We start from the raw sequence: 21542 nt of genomic DNA, 5'->3' as shown, positions 1-21542 counted from the left end.
CTCTCTGCTCATAGGTCCCTAAATTCTATAGCACGCTCCATTCCATTTTACAAATGCTTTTGTTCACCTTTTCTCTCATGACGTTTTTAGTCTCGGTTTTCGCTGACGAATTGGACGACTGCTATGCCAACTGTGGTATTTACGTTCACAAGAAATGCCTGTCTAGTCGTCTCTAACATTCATTTATTTACTTACGTTAAGCATCGGCTATTGTGGCGGCTAGAGATTGTAACTCTGACAGTTCCTGTCTTTGTACTCCTGGATCAGCATTTTTGGATTACGGAATTGAGTAATGACTTGAATCTCAGCCAACGTAGCTGACTGTAATGGGTTTTCTGTTTAGTAGAAGCTAACACGTTCCAGTTGTTTACAATGCTCCTCTGCGTCTGATGAGGATATCTGGACGTGGTTCTATCTGGATCTCGTAGATCCGCTTGCGGCGTGTGGACAGGCTACATCTCCAGCCGCAACTGTTGTCTATATGACTCAGACCACGACGTATGCCAGTATGACTCCGACCTCGTCTATCGCAAGAGTGTCGACTGCTTCCACGACCCCGACATCGTTCTCAACTTCGGCTACTACTTCTGTGCTATTATCTTCTACGACGACTACTAGTGTTACGGATACGACTTCTTCTACTACATCAACCACGTCAACCACTTCGACAACGGCAACCATCTCGACAACTTCAACAATTTCGCTATCAACACCTACATCGACTCCTTTGGAAATATCGACAATAACCTCATCTCCTACGACCTCTGAAACAGCTATGTCGACTTCCACTTCGACCACTTCCTTTCTCACCTCTACTATTACGTTCTCTACTTATACTTCTTCTCTTTTTACGACGTCCTTGTCAGCTACTTCGCTGTCAACTATCAGTTCTACTTTGTCTGATATGTTTACTGAGTTATCATCTACTTCTAGTACTTCTTCTCTTTCCAGTTCGGTGGCAGCTTCCTCTACCACTTCAGATACCATAAGCAGCCCTACGTTGTCAACTTCGCAAAGCATTTCTACCACATCTGACTTACCTTTGACCGCCGTTGTCTTATCTTCCATTGCATCCCAGGTGACGAAGACCTATGGCAATACCGTGATTGTTTTTGAGATTGCTACGGTTACGACTACTTGCTTGACTTCAAGTGAGCCGGCAGATTCCTCTGCTTGGACGCCAACATGGATGTCTCAGTCTATTCCCACGACAGCAACTTCTTCGATTCGCTCACGCAGATACTGGAATACTTCGGTGGCTGGTTCCCCTACTTCTGTTTCCCAAGTATTCTATCATTTAGCAAGATATATCTAGTACGACGCTTACAGATTCTTTTAGGGAGCTCCTGCAATGCCTGTCTTCACGGGTGGTGCACCTCGGCTTCAGGTTTGTCTCAGAGCAAACAAGTCGCACTTTTTCCAAATGCTGTTCTCAGCAAATGTTCTAACTAGTGTTTTTGCTATTGCTCTGCTTGTTTTCTTTATGTAATATCCCTCCCTGGTTTGAGGTTGCTAAGATGATCGGTGATTTTTGTCTTCAGGCTGCAGTGTATCTACACCTGAATTCATGTGGTCGCCTAGCGGTTTATTGCTGAGTTGCTGGACTAAGTTAAATGTACATAGCTCTGTAAATATTTGTAGTTAGGCTTTGGTAGATTCTTTTCGACTTTTAGACCTAGATATCCCGTAAAGTGCTACATTAGCTACACTAGCTACAATAACTAAAGAAAAATTGCTTAATATTTAAAATTTTAATATTCGTGCCGATGCAAACAAATTTGTAATATCCGTAGCAGTAAATACCCACTTCTTTTCCGAATTTCAAGAATAATCACTTTCAAAAAATCACTCGTCTTGAAGTGACAAGCACGCGTCAATAGCAGCTCCAATCTGGCCATGTTTTTGCGACACAACATCTTCAATCACGTCCATATCCAAATTCGGAAACATCTGATGTAAAGTTTTCATCGTTTCCTTATGCGAAGCCTGCTCTAACCGGAGCGCTTCTGCTGTCTCTCTAGTCTCCTGTCGTGCCGCTGCATCGCTAGGATCTGCTAGGGTGGCTGACGCTGTAGAACTAGACCGCTGGTGCCTGCCTAGACCTGGAATACTGGCCATCATACTCTGTCTGTGAGATGGGTCTGAAGTGCTTGTTTCAGTTCGCGCGGTGGGGGGCTGAGCGGCAGATACAGCTCTTTGAGTAGGTGGCATAGAGCTCCTTCGCGCGTTTGCCAGCGCACTCCGAGTACGTCTCATCATATTCGGTTGTTGGCTAGCGGCCTCATCACCATCGTCACTATCGAATAATTTTGAGAACTGTTTGAATGGTGCAGTAAAAGTCGCACTGAGAGCCTCTTGAACTTGTGAGGCAACATCAGACGCGACGCCTGCGACGTCTGCCGGCGAAAAAGGTCGAGAAGGTGCACTGTCTGGATGGGCGCTAAGAGGAATGGATGCTGTCGCTGTTGAAGAGTGGGCGGTGGACATTGGCACTGCGCTCGCTGTTGTTGACGGTGTGTCTGTCGATGTGGATCCTGATGCCTGAAGACGAGGAGGATTAGGAACTGATGTACCTTTCTTGCTTTCTTTCTCTTGAATTCGCGCAACTGACTTGACAATGCGCCTAGATAAATGTTAGCATACAGCAAAATAGAGAAATATTAATAAAAGAATAATATACTCTTCAAAATCCTCATCTGTGATATTCAGTGCGCTGCGGTCGAGCCCTTCAATAAAACTTATTGCACCCTGTAATGACGACAAATAATATCCGGCTTCGCCATTAAGCTTATCCGGATTTCTGAATCGCATGATATACTGCACGTTGGAAGACAAATGCTTCGGTCGAGCTTTTATAACAACGTAAATCAAAATCGGCAAAAACTTATCAGCAGACTCTTCTGTTTTTGTCTGTCGCAAAAGTCCAAAAATCACTTTACAGCAATTGAGAATACAGATGACTTTGTCTCGTGGTGCGCGATAATTGCTGATTTTCAAAAGCTCGTCCTGAGCCAGCAAAATAAATCGCTCTCCGCTGTCAATAATGCTCTTTTCAACGTCAAGATGCTCAGGCTCGATCCATGACCAAATCCGCATTTTCTCTTCCAGGACTTTATCTCTTAATAAATCCTCTTCGTGGCTGAATGTCCGTCTTGCGCGCGGAATTTCAGGAGAAAAGGTCTGAACGTAAAGTCGATTCATGATCAGTTTCTCCATGCCTTCTAGTGCATTGTCGACTTCAGTATTCGGCAGTGAATCAAAGGGTGGATACTGAGGTATTCGCGGAGCAATAAAATTTTGAAAGTCTTGCACTATCTTTACTTGCTCGCGCACGGTCCATGATCGTTTGCCAAATTCATGAAGGAAACTTTTAAGATATCTTGATAACGGATCAGCGCCCTTGACTCGAAGTTGGTTGAGGAATCGCTGAAAATCGAACGGTAGTTCCGCCGGTTGATCTTCAGGCTTTGGAAGAGACTGAGGTTGCTTATCATCTAGATTCGACCCGGATAACTGTTCTGGTGTGGCCGATTCCTCTGGTATGGGAGTTGACGACTCGGATATCACTTGTCGAGAAGATGATCGAGGAGGGTGTACTGTGCCGGATTTCCCGCTCTTGTCGTTCCCAGTTGATGCTGAGGCAGTTGATTTCTGAGAGCGCGAGCCGAGAGAGGCTGAACTTGACGATCGTGAAAGCTTGCTAGCTGATGAACTGCTGCTTGTGCGAGATAGTGGTGGTCGGTTGTCCGGATGATTGGCGTTGGCTACAAGGGATAGAGGATCAAATTGCTCAAGAATGGTCTGTAAAGTTGGAGTCATATTGTTGATCAAGTTGGCGCTGCTTCTAAAAAATGCTGAACTGCTACCGTTTGTTGTACTGCTGATACCGGTACCGACGATTGGCTGTGGAGCTGCAATTGGCGGTGTATGTGAGACTGATGAGGATGTCGATGAAGGAGCAGAGAGCGGTACCATTTCCGCAGGGTCTTGCTTTTTTGAACTGCCAAAAATTCTGATATTTAACGTTAGTAATGACTATGAATATCAGTCAATAAATGTAAGCATACATGGCTGGTTTGACTGATAAGGGAATTGGAACGGGAGCAGTGACTGCTGATTGTTCAGAAGCAGAAGTAGGCTCTTCTGCCCTCATAATCTCGTCAGACGAAGAATCTGTAGCATCCGGCTTCTCCTCTTGCTCGGCCATAGAGTATTTTGGCGGCACAGCAGGAGCCGTCTCGGGAGCTGACGACATTCCAGCTACTGAGATTGTATTAGCAATCTTTCAATCCAGCGTCGGGACCTTTATACCTCTGAGAAACGGATGGCGACTTCACGAAAAGCAAGTAGGGATATAAAGAGGTCAAAATCCGTCAAAACCTCAGAAGTCGAAATGAAATGAACCGAGTCTTAAGCAAATGTCTGTATTGTTTTAGGTGTATGAGTCTTGAGACGAAAGCGATGATTACACAAAATGGAGTCGATAACGAGAGTATGATGGATAAGGTTTACTCGTTTTCCGGTTTGTCGACCCAAAAGTATTTCGCGGTTGGGACATCTACCTTTCAAGAAAATAGTTCAAGATATGAATTTGTTTGAAAGATTATTATCATCTATGGAGTAACTACACTTATGTGTGGCATATTTTTTAGAGTTGTACGTGATGTCGAAGATTCGACCTGCGACAAAGTTCAACTCCAGCGAATTCGCGACGCTCTCAGATGCCGAGGACCGGATTGCGCGAATACAATAACAATAGAGCTCAATAATGTGGGAAAGCTTACTTTTTTCTCGACAGTATTGTCAATGCGGGATCCTTTAACTGTGCAGCCTTTGCAGTCGGTAGATACTACCAACATTTTGCAATTCAATGGAGAGATCTACGATGTTGCTGGGGATCTTAAAGAATATGGCAATAATCTACTACTTGATGAAGCTGAGTTAGACAACGATCAAATTGGACCTGGAAGAAATGACACATCATTGGTTATGCATCTTTTTGAGAGATTTGGTGTGCAAATGACTATTCAATGTTTACGAGGAGAGTATGCGTTTGTATATTTTGACAGGGCTAATCAGACCGTCTGGTGGGCTAGAGATTGCATTGGGCGCCGTAGTCTGCTAGTGAACTCGTCTGTACCCGGTGAATTTTCTTTGAGCAGTGTGCCTTCATTTGATCACGAGAAGAGAAAAAATTGGGTTGAAGTCAAAGGGGGATCCCTTTTCAAATTGGACCTCTCGCAAATGAACTTAGAAACCGAAATCCCGTGGACAGTTGACGAGAATACATCAAATCTGACGTATCCTTACTCAACAATATCTCATACTGCATTTGATGAATATAAACCAGAGCAATTTTATCTTTCTGAATTTGAAAGTATTCTTCGTGAAGCTGTTCAGAGGCGTGTTTTGGCTATCACCCACGCCGCACATTCGAATTACGCTATCCTTTTCTCCGGTGGAATTGATTGTACAGTACTTGCATACCATCTAATCACTATCCTTCATGATCATTCTTTGACTATAGATTTCTTGAATGTTGCTTTTGAAAATCCCCGAACTGGTGGTGGATACAATACACCAGACCGTCTACTCGGTCGGCGGAGCTTTGAAGAGCTTTCAAAGGCCCCGGGGTGTGTTAACGCGAAATGCAAATTGAACTTTGTCGAAATTAATATCCCGTTTCACGAAGCTCAAGAATATAAAGCCCAAGTTATAGACTTGATGTATCCGAAGCAGAGCGTGATGGATTATTCTATTGCTTTAGCATTCTTTTTTGCTGCGCGAGGTGTAGGACACATAACACTTTCCTTCGAATCAGGCCAATTAAGTCAGAAAGCTGAGGAGTACTCGACGCCTAGTCGAATTCTTATTTCAGGACTCGGTGCAGATGAGTTATATGCTGGCTATTCTCGGCACAGTGCTGGATTTCGACGAGGAGGATACGATACACTAGCAGAAGAGCTCGCACTGGATTTTGGAAGGCTTCATGAGCGAAATCTAGGACGCGACGATCGCGTTGGAGCAAATTGGGGTAAAGAAGTAAGTTTTTACTGATGATAGCAAGTGTTGATTTGTGCTTATAGTTTGCAGCTTAGGTACCCGTTCCTCGATGAAGATTTTGTCAAATTTTCTTTGGAGTGTCCATTAAGCTACAAAATTCGAGCTGACTTTGAGTCTGAATTTATCGGGAAATATTTAATACGCTTGTTTGCGCGTAAAGTAGGATTATATCGTGCTGCGGAGGAGAGTAAGCGGGCCATTCAGTTTGGGGCTCGGTCGGCGAAAATGGATATCGGTTCAGGTAAGATTAAAGGGACTGACACATTTCTGTAGGCTTTTATTTTTTTGGGATTCTTTTTTTGCATTGTTTGGGAACGGATTTATTAAAAGTTTTTGTATCACAGCATAATGAAAAACATTTCTGCCCCAGATATTGACAGTGCTCTTTCAATTAGAGATTAAGGTGCCTGTGATGATGATTACAGATACTTCTGACTCCACGTTCGTGATTCGGCCCCCGAACCTCTGCTCTGCAAGTTAAAATATGGCGGGATAAGCTCTACGGTATAGGTATTTTTCTTTCTGAAATTTTTATATCCATTAGCCTCTAGTTGTGAGCGGTTTTATGTTCTAAGATCATCTAACTGGAGCGTTTTGGAATCATTTCAAAGGCAGAAAAATGCACTAGCTGATGGACGCGAAGCGACCTGTGAGCATGTGGAAGGAAAGGCAAGTCTGAGGCACCTACATCTGTATGACTTTTTTTTTGGTATTTGTGTCTAGGCTACTGTTGTGCTACGATTTATGCAAATAATACTGCTGCCATGTGCTGTGTCTCAATTGAACCATCTATCGTTGGTTGGGGTACAACTGCTCGTGATTCACTCGGCACAGATTTATATTTGAGAACTCCCGAAATACAGCGTACATTTATCCTGTTTTCTAAATCATCATACTAATTGATTTTGTTGCGGAAAGGCCTGTATTATCTAACAATATACCAATGTGCTTAGCAACAATCTTTCTCCACGGGTACTGTCAATGTGACTGTTGAGGTATATCTTGAATCTCACCGTGTCCACTCAAAACGCTGGTATCTTATGGATTCAAAGCAAAGGTAAAGCTTGCTATCATCTCGAGTAAAAAGAAGCTATTTCTTTCTGATTCTAAGGGTGCCCTCAGCCTCTACAGTCCAACTACGGTCTAGCCTCGGATGACTGGTTGGAATATTGAGAAGACAGCAACAACTGGTTTGGTTCCGCAGTATGGTCTTACTATGACTATTCTGGCACCTGCAGGCGTCCAGTAGTCCAGTATTGGTCATCGACTCCTGTGGATATAGTTAGAAGATGATTGCGCAATCAATAGAGATAGGAATATCAATAAACTAGGAGAGATAGATTTATTTACCGTTTCACTGATGGCGCTATTAGAGTTGCAGAGATATGAAGTCGTTGAAAATATACTACGACTCCCGTGGCTGTTATTTTATCAATAGCAGCTCAATATTTCTGCAGTATGTTGAAATCAAATGAAATATTAATAATCAAAGAGAGAAGATTTCTTGCTTCCCGATTTCACCACAATGTTCCTATTTTTATTAATTGTAAAAGGATTTCTTCAAGAAGAGGGAGAACCTTACTAATGTCGTTGAAGTTTTATTTCATTTGCAGTGTGCTATTACACTACACCATTTACTGATAAAGACTATTCGAAAAGATAATTCAAAACTGTCGGCCAAGGTTTTTGAAAAAACTAAACCCATTATTCAACAGTTCAAGATTAGGTTGTGATCTTTGCCAATTTTTTCAGTCGTGGATACATTTATTGCTTCTAGCCATATCGGACTGTCAATTATGACATTCGAAGGTTGCAGAATCATTTTGGTGTAATTTTTCTCTAAAAACCGAGGTTTTGTGATAAACCAACTATGACTTTGATACAGATCAGTTATTCATTATTAGTTATGGCGTCAGATTGACTGAGCACGTGTAACAGTCAGCTTGTTAGGGTTTCTCGGTCCAACTTTTCCTGTATTGCATTATTGACCCCGCGCAAATTCATTTTTCTCTGTATATCCTCTTCTTTTTTCAATTAAACACAACTAGTCGAAGTATTTCGATAGCGATTCGTCGGAGGCGGATAACAAAAGGCCTGTGAATACGAATTGAATTTTTGTGAAACGACAATCTTGAAGCGATTTAGAGATAAATCACTATTTACAAATCATATCATCGTCATAGTAAAGCGCAACTCAACGACAATGGCTCCGAGGTTTGCTCCGAAAGAACCAGTGACTTTAAACGAGCCAAAAGATCAGAAATTCACGCCTTCAGAGTTACAAAAATATGATGGTAGGACTGCGCAACATATGACACGTTGAATAATATGTCAACTGACTTATCTTATAGGTGTACAACATCCCTCAATTTATGTCGCTGTAAAGGGAATCGTCTTTGACGTGACGCGAAACGCAAAGGTCTACGGTCCTGGTGGATCGTATGCAATTTTTGCTGGCAAAGACGGATCACACGGACTGGCAAAGAGTAGCTTGAAGTCAGAACACGCAATTTCTACCACTGAAGGGCTCCAGCCTAATGAGCTCGCCGTTCTTGATGACTGGTTTTCTTATTTTTCTCAAAGATATGATATTATGGGTACGCTGGTTCAAGATGAATCGGCCAGAATTTGAATGCAGATTGGACAATGGCGTCGAGAAAAACATTGACATCTGTCCATTGGCATTTAGCAAGGTGTTTACGGAGTTTTTTTTATTTTCCTTTTCCGCCTATTCTTTTTTAGTAGACCTTGAGAGAAGATCGCTTACTTGCTGCTAGCTTCGTGTGATGTGCAAGTACTGATATCTTTGAGCCCTCTGCAATTTGCCAGAATGGACTAAACTCTGATAAGTACTCACATGTAATCGACTACAAACATTATACATGCAAATCAATATACTAGTGCTCCACAAGTTTCTGGCTCCGAATAATAATTTATAATCTCACAAGAAATACTTAAAATACCAGATCACAAAATCACCTCATACTCCAACACTATATATACTCCATGAGAAAAAAAAAATGATTATCAAAAAAAGGGAAAACAGATAAATCAGCTCAATAAATCACAAACCCGAATACCACGCCCATTATTAGAAAAAGAGGTTACTGGCGAGTCACCTACCTGCCGCAGCATCAAGAGCGTCCTGCTGACTTCTTTGCCAGCCTCTTCCATCTCGGCGTCATCGGCATAAGAAGATGCAGTAGAGGCCAAAACCCGACGCACCGACTGAGACGGAACAACAGCAACCATGCCCAACGATGTTGGCTCTAACTCTGTATTTCCTTTACATGCATCTTCTTCGTTCTCTTCATCTTCATCATCTGAGGACGAGTCTTGCTCCATAGCCTCGTAATGGCGCTGAATCTCATCTATATCAGTAGGAGTCTCGCCAACGCTCGCTTCATTATCAACCTCACCACCAGATTCTAAAATATCAATGCGATTCTGTAGTTGGCAAACACAGCCTTCGAGATAACTAAGATACTCAACAGTGGCTTGCAAGATTCCAAGCTTGTGCAGGCTTGCCTCACCATGAGTCTGAGAAGCAACTCGGCAAGCAGGAACCATGCTCTTAAGCGACTCAAATTCTTCATTCATTTTGGAGCGCCGTCTCCGCTCAATTGCAGAGTGTGCGACTTTGCGGGCGCTTTTACGAGTAGCCGCAGTGGAGCCGTTTGAGTTTCGCTTTGACCTGGTTGCAGGGGCTGAGGTAGCGGCCGCAGTAGCAGCCGAGTCAGCGGATAAAGATTTTGTGAATGTCTTTGTAGGCTTGGGGAGAACCGGCAGCATCTGAATTATACGTCGAGAGCGCATTGGAGGAGGAGGCAGCTTCGAGGAACCCAACTTGAACGAGCGAGCAGACGAATCATCAGGTTGCGGTCGCTGCGCGGCGACAGTTAGAGCAGGAGGCAAAAGAAAACTAGAGATATCGGCTGCACATTGTGGATCACGAGGAGTGATATCGGTTGAAGGCGGAGGAGTGATCATAGCCGAGATTGGGGACTTTGGAGAGATCATCACTAAGACAGGCCAGGCACAAAGAGGAGCAGCGAGCAGCAAGGTAGTAGCTGGGTAAAAGAGACAGAAAGGGAAAGCATATAGATACAGTAAGATGATACAGCAACAGTCAGACGGGTAATATATATGAGAACGGCAGACGATAGAAGCTGCGAAGATAGTAAACAATAGTGATCGCGTGTGCGCGCGTCAGGGCAGCTGATTGGCGCGCGTAAAGTCCCAACACGCCAGGTCGCGTGCACTTCAGAGCCAATCGAGTAAGCACCGTGTCCTACCCAGTCTACACACGTGCAAACAGCCCTTGTACTTCCTCGGCCACCTTATCTGATGGTCAACAGTCGTCGGGCACAGGATTGGCACGTGAGTGTGCTGCTTGCTCTCAGACGGCCTCTGCTAGCGTGACCATGTTCCCGGAAGCAGTTCTGATATCATTTGTATCATTCACTAATGTCGTGAAGCGCAACAAACGCAGTAAATCCAAGACCTGAGACCGATCTCTATCAGGAAGGAGCAGACATATATCTCCATCGATATGTAGCAAAAAAGACCGTAAGCCATAGAATACGCATGAATTTTTCAATTCGCCTTTTTTTGATCTTCACCTACATATGAAAATACATCTGCGAAAGCCAGGGAAAGCTGGCTTTAGCGGAAAATCTACCCAAGAGATCGCTTACAGAAAATTTCAAAAAAAAACCTAACTAGACCCGCAAGAGCAGCAGCACGAGCAGTTAAGAAACGACAAAAAAGATTGAACAAAATAAGAAGGTGTAAGAGACGATTAACCAAAAAAGGAAAGGAAGGTGAATTGGAAGATAAAGTGCTCAAACAGTCAAGTCGATTGATGGAGTATATGTCCACGATTCTTACTTGATTACAAAATAAAGCAGCCTCCATCCAAGACTTCGCCAGTCAATTTCATCTCAAGAGGGACTCCTGGCAGCAATGAATTTTTATATACACGACCAAGACCATAAAATAATGTACAGATACCCCCCGAACAATCCAATTTTGGAAATACAGAATAAATAAAAAAACGTAATACAGTGACAAATTATCTCACCCTGTTTTCCTTACAGAAAACAACGTTTTGCTGCACCCTCTGCCTGTATTGCTCGCGTCTATCGCTTATATAGAATCCGCCATCATTTAGTAGAGAGCGCTGCGTACGTCACGTGAGTTTAGGTTAAGTTATATTAACCTAGAAGCAGTAATTTGTAAAAGTTGGTTCGATGGTCTAGTCGGTTATGGCATCTGCTTAACACGCAGAACGTCCCCAGTTCGATCCTGGGTCGAATCAATTTAATTTTTTTTGCTTATTAAACAATTATTTATATATCGTTGCCAATAAAACAGAATCCTCTTAAAGCTGCGGAAGGGAGTCTGGTTGGAATGCCAAGGTGCACCGCTCATTACTCGAGCCTGGAAATGGCTGTGCAGCTAATATCGTTCTAATTCATTGTTCTTTCATTCATCTCTGAATGGTTCATCTCTGGCATGCTGTCGTTGGGCCACGTTTTATTACGTTTGGCTGCGACCAAGCCTTGAAAAAGAGAAGCTACCCTCGCCCTCTCTTATGACTATCTTTCTTATTTGTGAGACAACTGCAGTAGATTGCCAGAGGAATTACCAATCCTTCTCGTACTTCTGTAACTGACAGACTAGCGTGATTATTTAGCTTATTCGTAAAGTGCCCTATCTTTTTAAATCTCAAAGCCGCAGCATACCAAATTTTGGCGCCGAAAAACGGATTAGGTCAATCTCTCTTTTCCTTGTTTCCCCTACGACTTTCTTCATTCCGCCCATTTAAAGTCAGCTACGTTGTCTCATCTTGGTAAAATGAATGCTTTATAGTATTACATTTGATTATTACCCCGTGCTGACGGTAGCTTGGCTGTGGCGTCGTTTCAACTCCAATAACGCGCATATCAATCACATTTATTGCAATTCTTGTTAATAACTTTTTTTTACTACGAAGGAATAGAATAGCAACTTCCTTTGAAATGGGGTTGAGAGCAGCTCTTAGCAAAGCTTTCGAGATTATTCTCGGGATTGGATATTCTTTGTTCAAGCCTCGGTTTATTCTATTTCATGGTGTGTATAAGACCTAACTTCTTTCTGCAGTAGAACGCTCAAAACTTATTCCTTTAGCCATTTATATTATGCTGTTTAGTATAATTGGGTCGATTCTGATTTATCCTCAGCGCAACATGGCTTATATCGATGCCCTTTTTCTTGCTGCAGGTGCGTCAACGCAATCTGGCCTAAATACCGTCGATCTCGACAAAATGACGACCTGGCAGCAGGCAGTCCTCTACATAATTCCCACCTTCACAAATCCTATATCAATACACACGTTTCTTGTTTTTGTCCGGTTATATTGGTTTGAGAAAGCGGTCGAGGACATTGCGCTAAAGTCGCGCGTGCAACACCGCATCCGCAAGGCAAAGAGTTTTGGCGTGTCCGAATTCTCGGCTGATTTGGAGCACGGTGTCGCAGGTCGTCCTATAACAATCATCAGCTCTGAGAAAATGACTGAGCAGAATTTTCCGGGGTACAAGCGTTCTAATCAAAATAAGTCTCGACTGAGCGAGGATGATGATCGAGGGCAAGACGGAGACGACGAAGACGAGGATTCCGAAGAGGACAGGCCGAGAAGGGCTTTGGGTAGAGTTATCCGTGACCCTTCGGATGCTAGCGATCGCCCCGTTGATTTCACTGCAAGATTCAGAGACAGCGATTCGGATGCTGAGCATGCAATCGCATCGGATGACGAGTCCGAGCATGCAGAGAGCTCGGGAAGTGCTGCGTCACGTCGTAGGTTTTGGCGTTTATTTTTGCTATTATCAATAATATTTAACAAGTCGCAGGCAATAATAGCTCGGAAGACCTTTCGATATCTCCATCTGATATAACTAAAAAGACCGCCGTCAGCATGATGCGTGATCGCGACATTCGATTTGGTGATCTCCCTTCACCGCGCAGCTACAAATATCTCGAAGACTCTGGCCCGGCTCTTGTTGTTAAGTCTCCCAGAGAGCAAGAACTTGAGGCTGAGCAGGCTGAGGCAGAAGCCAAACGACGCGGGTTGCCAGATATCCATTTCGCTTTATCGCCGATTGTGGGGCATGGCCGCAGATATCTTCGCAACAAGACCAATAATCAACATAACGAACACCGACGAAGTGGATCCTGGAGTTTGACTAAAAATGAGTTTAGAGGCAGTCGTCGAGATCCGCTGGAGATGCGAGGACGGGAGAGTTTAGAATCTGATGAAGATACGAGAGGACGAACATTAAGACCTACAAGGTCTCATATTATTGGTCCTACTGATTCAATAACCGAAGAAATGTCATCAAGTACGCAAATTCAAGGTCGAAGCTCTTCCGATATGCCAAAGATTACAAAACGGGCAATTACAATCGACGCACCACGCGTTCGTAATTTCCACACTTCACGCGCCTCCAACGCAAAACAGGGCTCGTCGCAACGAAAGGGATCAATCTCAGACTTTTTCTTTACACGTAGCGGGACAATCGATCGCGTTGAACGGATCATTTCTCGTACGCTGTCAAGGAGAAAAGACACGTCTCCTGCTCGTTCTGTTGCTTCGCGTCGCTCGATAGGTCCTTTACCCTATCTATCCTATGAACCAACGATTGCTCGCAACTCCAAATTTATCGGGTTGACTGACGAGCAGCGTGCCGAATTGGGTGGAATCGAGTACCATGCCTTGCGGACTCTTGCTGTAGTTCTCGTGGTTTATTTCTTTGGATTCTGGATTCTTGCAAACATATGCCTGATACCTTGGATTCTTGGTAGGAAGTATTATCGGGCAATTGTTGAAAGCTATAGTCAGAATGCCGCCTGGTGGGGTGCATTCATGGCTACCTCGGCATTTATGGATGTCGGATTTACTACTACTCCCACATCGCTTACAGAATTTCAAGACGCGGTGTTTCCGCTTCTTCTAATGAGCTTTCTGATTGTAATTGGCAACACGGGGTTCCCATGTATGCTCCGTTTGACCATATGGTTGCTTCACAAGGTTTTTCCCAATGGGTCGCGTACAAAAGAGTCGCTACAGTTTCTGCTTGAACATCCTCGTCGCTGTTTTACTCTGCTTTTCCCATCGGGGCCAACCTGGTGGCTTTTCGCCGTTCTTGTCATTCTCAATGGTGTAGATTTGATTTTGTTCGTCATTCTTGATCTTAATAGTACTATTCTGAGTAATTGGGATGCTGGCAAGAAAGTTTTGGACGGGTTATTTCAAGCTTTTGCAACTCGGACTGCAGGTTTAGCTGTCGTTGATCTTGGCAAGCTGCATCCTGCTGTTCAAGTCAGCTATCTTGTCATGATGTATATTTCAGTCATGCCTATCGCTATCAGTGTTCGTCGCACAAACGTGTACGAAGAGCAGTCTTTGGGAATATACGGGTCGCTCAGCGATGACGACATGTCTGCAATGGAGGAACGCAATGAGACTGATGATGCCTCTGATTCCTTCGATGAGACGCCCGATACAATGGTCGATAATCAGCTTTTGCCGGCACATCCGAGTGCACAACAGTCAAATGGAGGTCCATTACGACGAACAACGACGAGCACAAATCAAACAAACAATTTTGACCATTCAGACGAAAAAGGAATTCAGCATCCAAATCGTCGCAAGAGTTCGGGAAAATTGTCAATGAAGACAGTTCGTGACAACGTGAAGAGGAAGAAGAAAAAGCGACAGCAGTCGTCGTTTGTTTCTGCCCATTTAAGACGACAGCTTTCTTTTGATTTGTGGTATATTTTCCTTGGCTTGTTTGTGATTTGTATCTGCGAAGGCGGTAAGATTCAAGATTATGACCGCTACGATTTCAATATTTTTGCCATTCTTTTTGAAGTCGTCAGCGCGTACGGCACGGTTGGGTTATCGCTTGGCTACACAAATACGACAACTTCGTTTTGCGCGCAGTTTACGCCAATAAGTAAGCTGGTGATTATTGCAATGATGTTGCGAGGCCGCCATCGTGGATTACCATATGCTCTTGATCGCGCTATTTTGTTGCCCAGCCAAAAAATTTTGGAGAAGGATAAAAGTGCAGAAGAGCGATTGACAAGAAGGATGTCTTCGGGATCAATGAATGGATTAAGCGTGAGTGGGATGCCCAGAACGTCTACTTTTGGGCGGAGTTCCGCAGTTGAAGCACCTAGGGAGCGAGCTTTAGAGAGATAGCAATTGGTGTGATTCATTTTATTGACAGGCTATTGTTTTTTATTTTTTTGCATTATGATTATATTTCTGGGATGGGTTTATTTTTTGTTAGTTTTAATGGCATTAGACTGGTTTTTTTGGCGCTGACGCAGCTACTTCTATCAGCTTTATTAATCAAACCAATTACGTTCAAAACTGCAGTGATTACCAAGGTTTTGAAAATTAGATAATGGCTAATAGCAGACCATGATGTTTGTACTAGATTAATCGTACGACTGTCTATTGTCTGATTAGGTAAATTAATAGCAATAAAATAGCTGGGTCTCGGCTCACGAAAATGGCGAGGTCGACCAACAGGAGCAAGCCTAATTACATACCGCCGGACTGTCTTGTCTGAGCCGCGCAGTCCGAGGCTACATAATAAGATACCCACCGAGCTCGGGCTTACTATTCAATGAGTCTCGCCTTCTCCTCTGTCTTTGTGTTCTTTTTATGAGTTGCCTGTTATTGTAACTTGCTTTTGATATACACAGATAGCAAGTGCCGCCGCTTGTGCCACATATACGAGGATGTCTGCCCTGCGACCTGTGTCTTCTGTTGCCATATTGGGTGAGTTCATTTGTTCATCGCCAAGATCTTCCGCTCCTTCCACATATTCGCAAAAGTTCTAACAAGTAGACATATTTGAAATAGGTGGTGGTATATCAGGGTTATCTACTGCATATTACTTGGCTCGATCTTTACCGAAAAATGTGCCGATTACAGTGTACGAGGCGTCAAATAGACTGGGTGGATACATTCAAAGTACCAGACTGTGTCTTCCAGCAGACACCGACGGTAAAAAGGAAACCGTGCTGTTTGAACATGGGCCAAGAAGTTTGCGAGTCAGTAAACGAGTCAGCTCTTTAAACATGTTTGATTTGGTATGTCTACTGTTCTATATTTACTCCTGGCGATTCGGAACCTGACTTGTCTGGCCTAGATTAACTCTCTGGGTATGTCGAATGAATTGATCGTCGTTCCCAAGGATTCAGCCGCTGCTCGAAACAGATATATATTCTACAAGGGAAAGATCAATATGATTCCCTACTCCATGACGTCGATTTTACGCTTCTATTTTTCACAACCGTTGTTTCGAGGAATGCTTCCAGAAGTTATACGCGAGCCATTCAGAAGGAACAACCCTCCGAAGGAGATGCTTGAGCAAGATGATGAGACAATTGGCAGCTTCATGAATAGGAGATTTGGACCGCGTATAGCCGATCGATTAATGTCGGGCGTGATTCACGGTATTTATGCGGGCGATATTTATCAGCTTAGTGTAAAGAGTATTTTAGAATATCTCTGGAAAAGAGAACGGTCGACGGGTAGCATTGTTTCATTATCGCTATGGAAAAGAGTATTGTGGAGAAAAGGGACAAGTAAAGCACAAGCTAGTGAGCAGCCGGCACAAAATCCTTATGTGGAACGAGGTAAGCAAGATGCTTTGCAGATGACTCTGCAAAACAAGGATCTTCTCAGCAAACTAGAAGGTGCAAGTGTGGTAGCTTTTACCAAGGGCATGCAGTCTATAGCGACTCATATTGAGCAGTTTCTCATGAACTGCCCAAATGTGACTATAAAGTATGGTGAGACCGTCACAGAACTGAAGAATGTGGTTGATGGCGCTATGGTCAGTACTGCCAGCGGCGAATCAAAGACATATTCACGAGTGTTTAGCGCCTTACCAGCGCGCAAACTTGCAGATATAACGGAATATACCGCCCCAGAATTGGCTGGATGCTTGAAGAAAATTCCGACTGTGTCGGTAAATGTTGTCAATATGTTTTTTGAAAAGCCACGGATATTGCCAATCACCGGATTTGGTTATCTCTTACCGCGAGCTATTCCACGTGAAGATAACCCTGAACGAGCATTGGGTGTTGTATTTGACTCAGATACTGTCTCTAAAGACTCTGGCGAGGGCAACGTAGCTGGAAGCCTGCAGGATGACGCTGATGGGACCAAAGTGACCGTTATGCTGGGAGGCCATTGGTGGGATACATCAAAGGAAGAAGGTGTACTTGCTGTTGAAGATCCGAAAATTGCAATCGCAGATGCCAGATCGCTGATAGCACGGCAGATGGGCGTCACAGACGAGCCAAAGCTATCGCAGTCTACATTTCAGAGGTCGTGTATTCCTCAGTATGTGGTTGGCCATTCGGCTAATTTGAACCGTATCCACCATTCGGTTTTGAGGGCGTTTGGCGGGAAAGTTGTGCTCACCGGTGCGTCATATTTAGGTGTGTCGGTTAACGACTGTGTATATTATTCAAAAGTTGCGGTAGAAGATGTGCTTTCCGGAATACGAGTGTCAGGGCTGGAAGCTGGAGTTTAGTCGGATCAGTTTGAACTACCTCAATTGTAACTAGTAATCTCAGTGTACATAATTTGCATCATTAATTGATATCTAACTAATTGCCACTAAAAATGGAAACACAGATAAATGAAATTGGCTAACTCGGCAGCCCGGCGGTGGAGTAAGATTTGATTTGGGTCAATCGATTTACAGGATAGAGTGGCGCTGTGGCGCTGCGCTCACCTGTGGCTTTGATAAGGGGGGCAGTGCAGAGAGCATACTCGGGCCGCGACAGGTTTTGCCATGCTGCAGTCCGGCAACTCGCATCCGTAGCCTGTGTCCTCCTTCGTTTTTGCTTTGTTCAGTTGGTTTCCCTGGCAATCGTCCCAATGGATCCTGCGCAGCTGGCTCCCACTACGTCTCCTTCGGCTGCCTTCTGCGCAATCTCAGTTGAGGATACCGCGGTTCGGTTGGGCACGTCACTAGTGCGCGGACTCGAATCGATTCAGGACGCGGCGTATCGACGATCTATTCACGGGCCCAATGAGCTCAGTGATGATACAAAGGACTCAATGTTGAAGAGGTTTGCTCAGCAATTCTATGAGAATCCTCTCATTTTGCTGCTGTTGGGCTCTGCAGGGCTATCATTTTTTATGGGCAACCTCGACGACGCTATTTCTATTACCCTTGCTATCTTAATTGTGGTCACTGGTAAGTTCGGTGATACTATTCTTTATTGTCAAACTTGAATTCATAATTTTCTTTAGTTGGGTTCGTGCAAGAGTACCGCTCTGAAAAGTCTTTGGAGGCGTTAACGAGACTTGTTCCTCATCACGCAAATTTAATACGCGGCGAAACAGTTCTCACTGTGCCTGCAGCTTCCCTGGTTCCAGGTGACCTCATTTCGTTTTCAGTCGGCGACCGTATCCCTGCCGATATTCGCGTTACGTCTGCTGTGCAGTTGCAGATTGACGAGTCTTCTCTTACCGGAGAAAACAGACCGGTTGTCAAAACCGCCGAGCCTGTCGACGACTCAAAATGGCCTGCACCCTCTGTCATTCCCGTCAATGAGCGCCATTCATGCGCCTTCATGGGGACTTTGGTTCGCGATGGTCGGGGGTCCGGTGTTGTAATTGGTACTGGCAAGTCGACCGAGTTTGGAAACGTGTTTACTATGATGGCTTCGATTGCCAAGCCCAAGACGCCACTCCAGCAATCTATGGATAAATTGGGCAAAGATCTCTCGTATCTATCATTTGGTGTTATTGGATGTATCTGTCTCATTGGTGTTGTCCAAGGACGGTCGTGGCTCGAGATGTTTACTATCGGTGTCTCGCTTGCCGTGGCTGCTATTCCTGAAGGTCTTCCAATCATTGTGACGGTTACTTTAGCGCTAGGTGTTTTAAGAATGGCTAAGCGTCGCGCAATTATGAGACGCCTGCCTTCAGTAGAAACGTTGGGCTGTGTTAATGTGATTTGCTCTGACAAGACTGGTACTCTAACCATGAATCACCTCACTGTTACCGAGGCTTGGACTTTTGATATGGCTGAGCCCCTCGCTATCGTCGATGGCTCGTCCGCAGAGGATGATTATGCTCTTAGAGCGGCCTTGCTTATTGGGTCGAACTGCAACAACTCTGTTTATGTCCAGCAGGACCGTAAGCTGCATGGTCCTCCCACTGACATCGCGCTCACTGAAGTGTTGGATAAGTTTGGCATCGAAGACCCGCGCCCTACTCGCCAGCGCGTTCATGAAACTCCGTTTTCCTCTGCTCGTAAGTGGATGGGCGTCTCTAGCAAGCTATCGAGTGCCACCAGCGGTGCCAGCGCGGTTCACGTCAAGGGTGGATACGATGTGGTACTCAACTTTTGCGATACTGTCATGTCTGCCCAAAATAAGATTTTGCCTCTTGATGCTGCTGCGCGGAAGAAGATTATGGATGCCTCTGAGAAGCTGGCGAAGATGGGTCTTCGAGTTCTTGCCTTCGCTCTTGGAACCGGCGAATCCACCGACAATCCGCATAAGCTCACTTTCTGCGGTCTGATGGGCATGTACGACCCTCCTCGGCCTAATGTGTCCAAGTCTATATGGAGACTTGCCCGGGGTGGCGTTCGTGTAATTATGATTACCGGAGATAGCGAAGTCACAGCGGCCTCGATTGCCACGTCGATCGGTATTCCGCTTTACGGTGCATCTGTTAGTGACCGAGCAATCATGCGCGGCGAGAAGATCGAGGCCATGTCTGAGGTGGAACTTCAAGATGCTATTTCTACTGTTACTGTCTTTGCGCGGACTTCGCCTGAGCACAAGATGAAGATCATTCGCGCTTTGCAGGCGAAAGGTGATGTTGTTGCTATGACTGGTGATGGTGTTAACGATGCACCAGCGCTTAAGATGGCAGATATTGGCATTAGCATGGGGCTCATGGGCACGGATGTCGCTAATGAAGCCGCCGATATGATTCTTACTGATGACGATTTCTCGACTATATTGTCAGCGATCGAGGAAGGAAAGGCAATATTCTCTAATATTCAGAACTTTTTGACGTTCCAATTGTCGACTTCGATTGCAGCTCTATCTTTAGTCGCAGTTGCCACTATAGTTGGCTTGCCTAATCCTTTGAATGCGATGCAGATCTTATGGATCAACATTCTCATGGATGGACCACCGGCGCAATCTCTTGGCGTTGAGCCTGTTGATCCCGAGATTATGAGTCGTCCTCCTCGCCAACGAGATGACAAGATTTTGACGGCTAAGCTATTTAGACGAACATTGATGTCTGCTACAATTATCTTTATCGGAACCATGCTCATTTATGTACTTCAGATGACTGATGGTGTTGTTACAAAGCGCGACACCACAATGACATTCACCTGCTTTGTTCTCTTTGATATGTTCAATGCTCTTGGATGCAGGTCTGAGGGAAAGAGCATTTTTGAGATCGGAGTAGGTTCTAACCGGATTTTCAATGTGGCGGTTGGTGGCTCGCTTCTAGGCCAGCTAGCAGTGATTTATGTACCATTTTTGCAGCGCGTTTTTCAAACTGAAGCGCTTGGTTTCCGGGATTTGGTGATGCTTACGTCCATTGCTAGTTCCGTACTTATCGTGGATGAACTCCGTAAGTACTTGAGACGGTCAAAGATCCTTGGTGGTTATAGTATGAATGTGTAACAATATGGGAAGAGGCGAGAAAATGATCTCTCTCTATGACAGAGCCGAAAACAGAAATAGCCATTCAGTTGCGCATGATACAAATGGCATAGACCGTGATCTTCTATAACAAACTATTCAGACTTCGGCAAGGGTTTATTATATTCATAGAGATTTCTAGCACTGCAAACTAGTTTTAAAGTAGAAATTGATAATGACCAATGATCTCAGAAATTTGGTGTTTTTCTCCCTTTTTTCTTATATGATACTGTAAAATACTGCGTGGCATAAAGAGTGTTGATTTCGTGTTTCAATGGTTTTTCTCTTTTTTTTTCTTTTTTTTGATATTTTACATCTTTTGTGCTTCATTTTACACTTTGCTTCTTCTTTGTTTTCTACCAGTGTGATAACTTTGATTGCCACCGATTTGAGGTGTCTTCGACAAATTAAATCTTAATCATCTAATCATTTTATCGTTATAACCATCTATTTCTACTCAATCTAAACAGTAGGATGCAATATTTCATATCAGCACAGGTAACATCGTATAGGCATCTATATCGGCTAGAACAGCCAGTGATCACGGCTAGCTTGACATAACATAGCTAAAGAATACTCTAAACATTAACAATTAATCTGAATAATTGTCCTCGTTGGCTCTGAACAAGAACTGAACAGCAATACTGTTTAGAGGTTAGTTCGTGTGGTGTGCAGTTTGATGGATTTGAACCGCATCGTATATTCGCCTACAAAAATGTGTATACTGT

At 44.1% G+C, this 21542-nt stretch overlaps 8 protein-coding genes and 1 non-coding gene across 9 annotated transcripts; 7 read left to right on the top strand and 2 right to left on the bottom strand.

Moving 5' to 3' along the window:
- The first annotated feature begins 11 nt into the window (after positions 1 to 11).
- Positions 12 to 1763, top strand: V2V93DRAFT_373638 (uncharacterized protein). The gene is made up of 2 exons (XM_066911041.1): positions 12 to 289; positions 364 to 1763. Exon 2 carries the CDS (start codon positions 482 to 484, stop codon positions 1313 to 1315), a length of 834 nt encoding a protein of 277 aa, XP_066764216.1. The 5' UTR covers positions 12 to 289; positions 364 to 481; the 3' UTR covers positions 1316 to 1763.
- An 82-nt stretch (positions 1764 to 1845) lies between these two features.
- On the bottom strand, positions 1846 to 3819 carry V2V93DRAFT_326915 (uncharacterized protein; the record flags this gene model as incomplete). The annotated part of the gene is made up of 2 exons (XM_066907544.1): positions 1846 to 2623; positions 2681 to 3819. 2 exons carry the CDS (start codon positions 3817 to 3819, stop codon positions 1846 to 1848), a joined length of 1917 nt encoding a protein of 638 aa, XP_066764215.1.
- An 813-nt stretch (positions 3820 to 4632) lies between these two features.
- On the top strand, positions 4633 to 6336 carry V2V93DRAFT_327141 (asparagine synthase-domain-containing protein; the record flags this gene model as incomplete). The annotated part of the gene is made up of 2 exons (XM_066907548.1): positions 4633 to 6042; positions 6094 to 6336. 2 exons carry the CDS (start codon positions 4633 to 4635, stop codon positions 6334 to 6336), a joined length of 1653 nt encoding a protein of 550 aa, XP_066764214.1.
- A 1700-nt stretch (positions 6337 to 8036) lies between these two features.
- On the top strand, positions 8037 to 9109 carry V2V93DRAFT_338174 (cytochrome b5-like heme/steroid binding domain-containing protein). Its single transcript, XM_066907757.1, has 2 exons — positions 8037 to 8357; positions 8415 to 9109. The coding sequence occupies exons 1-2, from the start codon at positions 8267 to 8269 to the stop codon at positions 8693 to 8695; spliced, it is 372 nt and encodes a 123-aa protein (XP_066764213.1). The 5' UTR covers positions 8037 to 8266; the 3' UTR covers positions 8696 to 9109.
- Positions 9110 to 9114: 5 nt separating this feature from the next.
- V2V93DRAFT_349188 (uncharacterized protein) lies at positions 9115 to 10083 on the bottom strand (the record flags this gene model as incomplete). The annotated part of the gene is made up of 1 exon (XM_066907945.1): positions 9115 to 10083. One exon carries the CDS (start codon positions 10081 to 10083, stop codon positions 9115 to 9117), a length of 969 nt encoding a protein of 322 aa, XP_066764212.1.
- A 1226-nt stretch (positions 10084 to 11309) lies between these two features.
- On the top strand, positions 11310 to 11383 carry V2V93DRAFT_t56. The gene has a single exon. It is a non-coding gene; the product is annotated as a tRNA-Val (tRNA).
- Positions 11384 to 12086: 703 nt separating this feature from the next.
- V2V93DRAFT_327207 (cation transport protein-domain-containing protein) lies at positions 12087 to 15307 on the top strand (the record flags this gene model as incomplete). The annotated part of the gene is made up of 5 exons (XM_066907550.1): positions 12087 to 12177; positions 12235 to 12885; positions 12948 to 13280; positions 13335 to 14663; positions 14730 to 15307. 5 exons carry the CDS (start codon positions 12087 to 12089, stop codon positions 15305 to 15307), a joined length of 2982 nt encoding a protein of 993 aa, XP_066764211.1.
- Positions 15308 to 15679: 372 nt separating this feature from the next.
- Positions 15680 to 17838, top strand: V2V93DRAFT_61234 (uncharacterized protein). Its single transcript, XM_066912745.1, has 3 exons — positions 15680 to 15895; positions 15980 to 16209; positions 16269 to 17838. Exons 1-3 carry the CDS (start codon positions 15856 to 15858, stop codon positions 17661 to 17663), a joined length of 1665 nt encoding a protein of 554 aa, XP_066764210.1. The 5' UTR covers positions 15680 to 15855; the 3' UTR covers positions 17664 to 17838.
- A 75-nt stretch (positions 17839 to 17913) lies between these two features.
- On the top strand, positions 17914 to 21257 carry V2V93DRAFT_349180 (uncharacterized protein). The gene is made up of 2 exons (XM_066907944.1): positions 17914 to 18335; positions 18392 to 21257. The coding sequence occupies exons 1-2, from the start codon at positions 18014 to 18016 to the stop codon at positions 20794 to 20796; spliced, it is 2727 nt and encodes a 908-aa protein (XP_066764209.1). The 5' UTR covers positions 17914 to 18013; the 3' UTR covers positions 20797 to 21257.
- The last annotated feature ends 285 nt before the right edge of the window (positions 21258 to 21542 follow it).

This window comes from Kockiozyma suomiensis, assembly GCF_038497685.1.
Source record: "Kockiozyma suomiensis strain NRRL Y-17356 unplaced genomic scaffold V2V93scaffold_12, whole genome shotgun sequence".
Classification (NCBI taxonomy): domain Eukaryota; kingdom Fungi; phylum Ascomycota; class Lipomycetes; order Lipomycetales; family Lipomycetaceae; genus Kockiozyma; species Kockiozyma suomiensis.
The sequence above is the reverse complement of the archived record's forward strand: the minus strand, read 5'-3'. Positions and strand labels throughout refer to the sequence as shown.

Excerpts from the sequence above, each read along its gene's own strand:
- V2V93DRAFT_338174 (XM_066907757.1), top strand. The coding sequence starts at position 8,267 with ATGGCTCCGAGGTTTGCTCCGAAAGAACCAGTGACTTTAAACGAGCCA. Across the intron at positions 8,358-8,414 it reads AGAGTTACAAAAATATGATG|GTGTACAACATCCCTCAATT; the intron begins GTAGGACTGCGC and ends CTTATCTTATAG.
- V2V93DRAFT_373638 (XM_066911041.1), top strand. The coding sequence starts at position 482 with ATGACTCAGACCACGACGTATGCCAGTATGACTCCGACCTCGTCTATC.
- V2V93DRAFT_349180 (XM_066907944.1), top strand. The coding sequence starts at position 18,014 with ATGGATCCTGCGCAGCTGGCTCCCACTACGTCTCCTTCGGCTGCCTTC. Across the intron at positions 18,336-18,391 it reads TATCTTAATTGTGGTCACTG|TTGGGTTCGTGCAAGAGTAC; the intron begins GTAAGTTCGGTG and ends AATTTTCTTTAG.
- V2V93DRAFT_61234 (XM_066912745.1), top strand. The coding sequence starts at position 15,856 with ATGTCTGCCCTGCGACCTGTGTCTTCTGTTGCCATATTGG. Across the intron at positions 15,896-15,979 it reads GTCTTCTGTTGCCATATTGG|GTGGTGGTATATCAGGGTTA; the intron begins GTGAGTTCATTT and ends TATTTGAAATAG. Across the intron at positions 16,210-16,268 it reads CTTTAAACATGTTTGATTTG|ATTAACTCTCTGGGTATGTC; the intron begins GTATGTCTACTG and ends TGTCTGGCCTAG.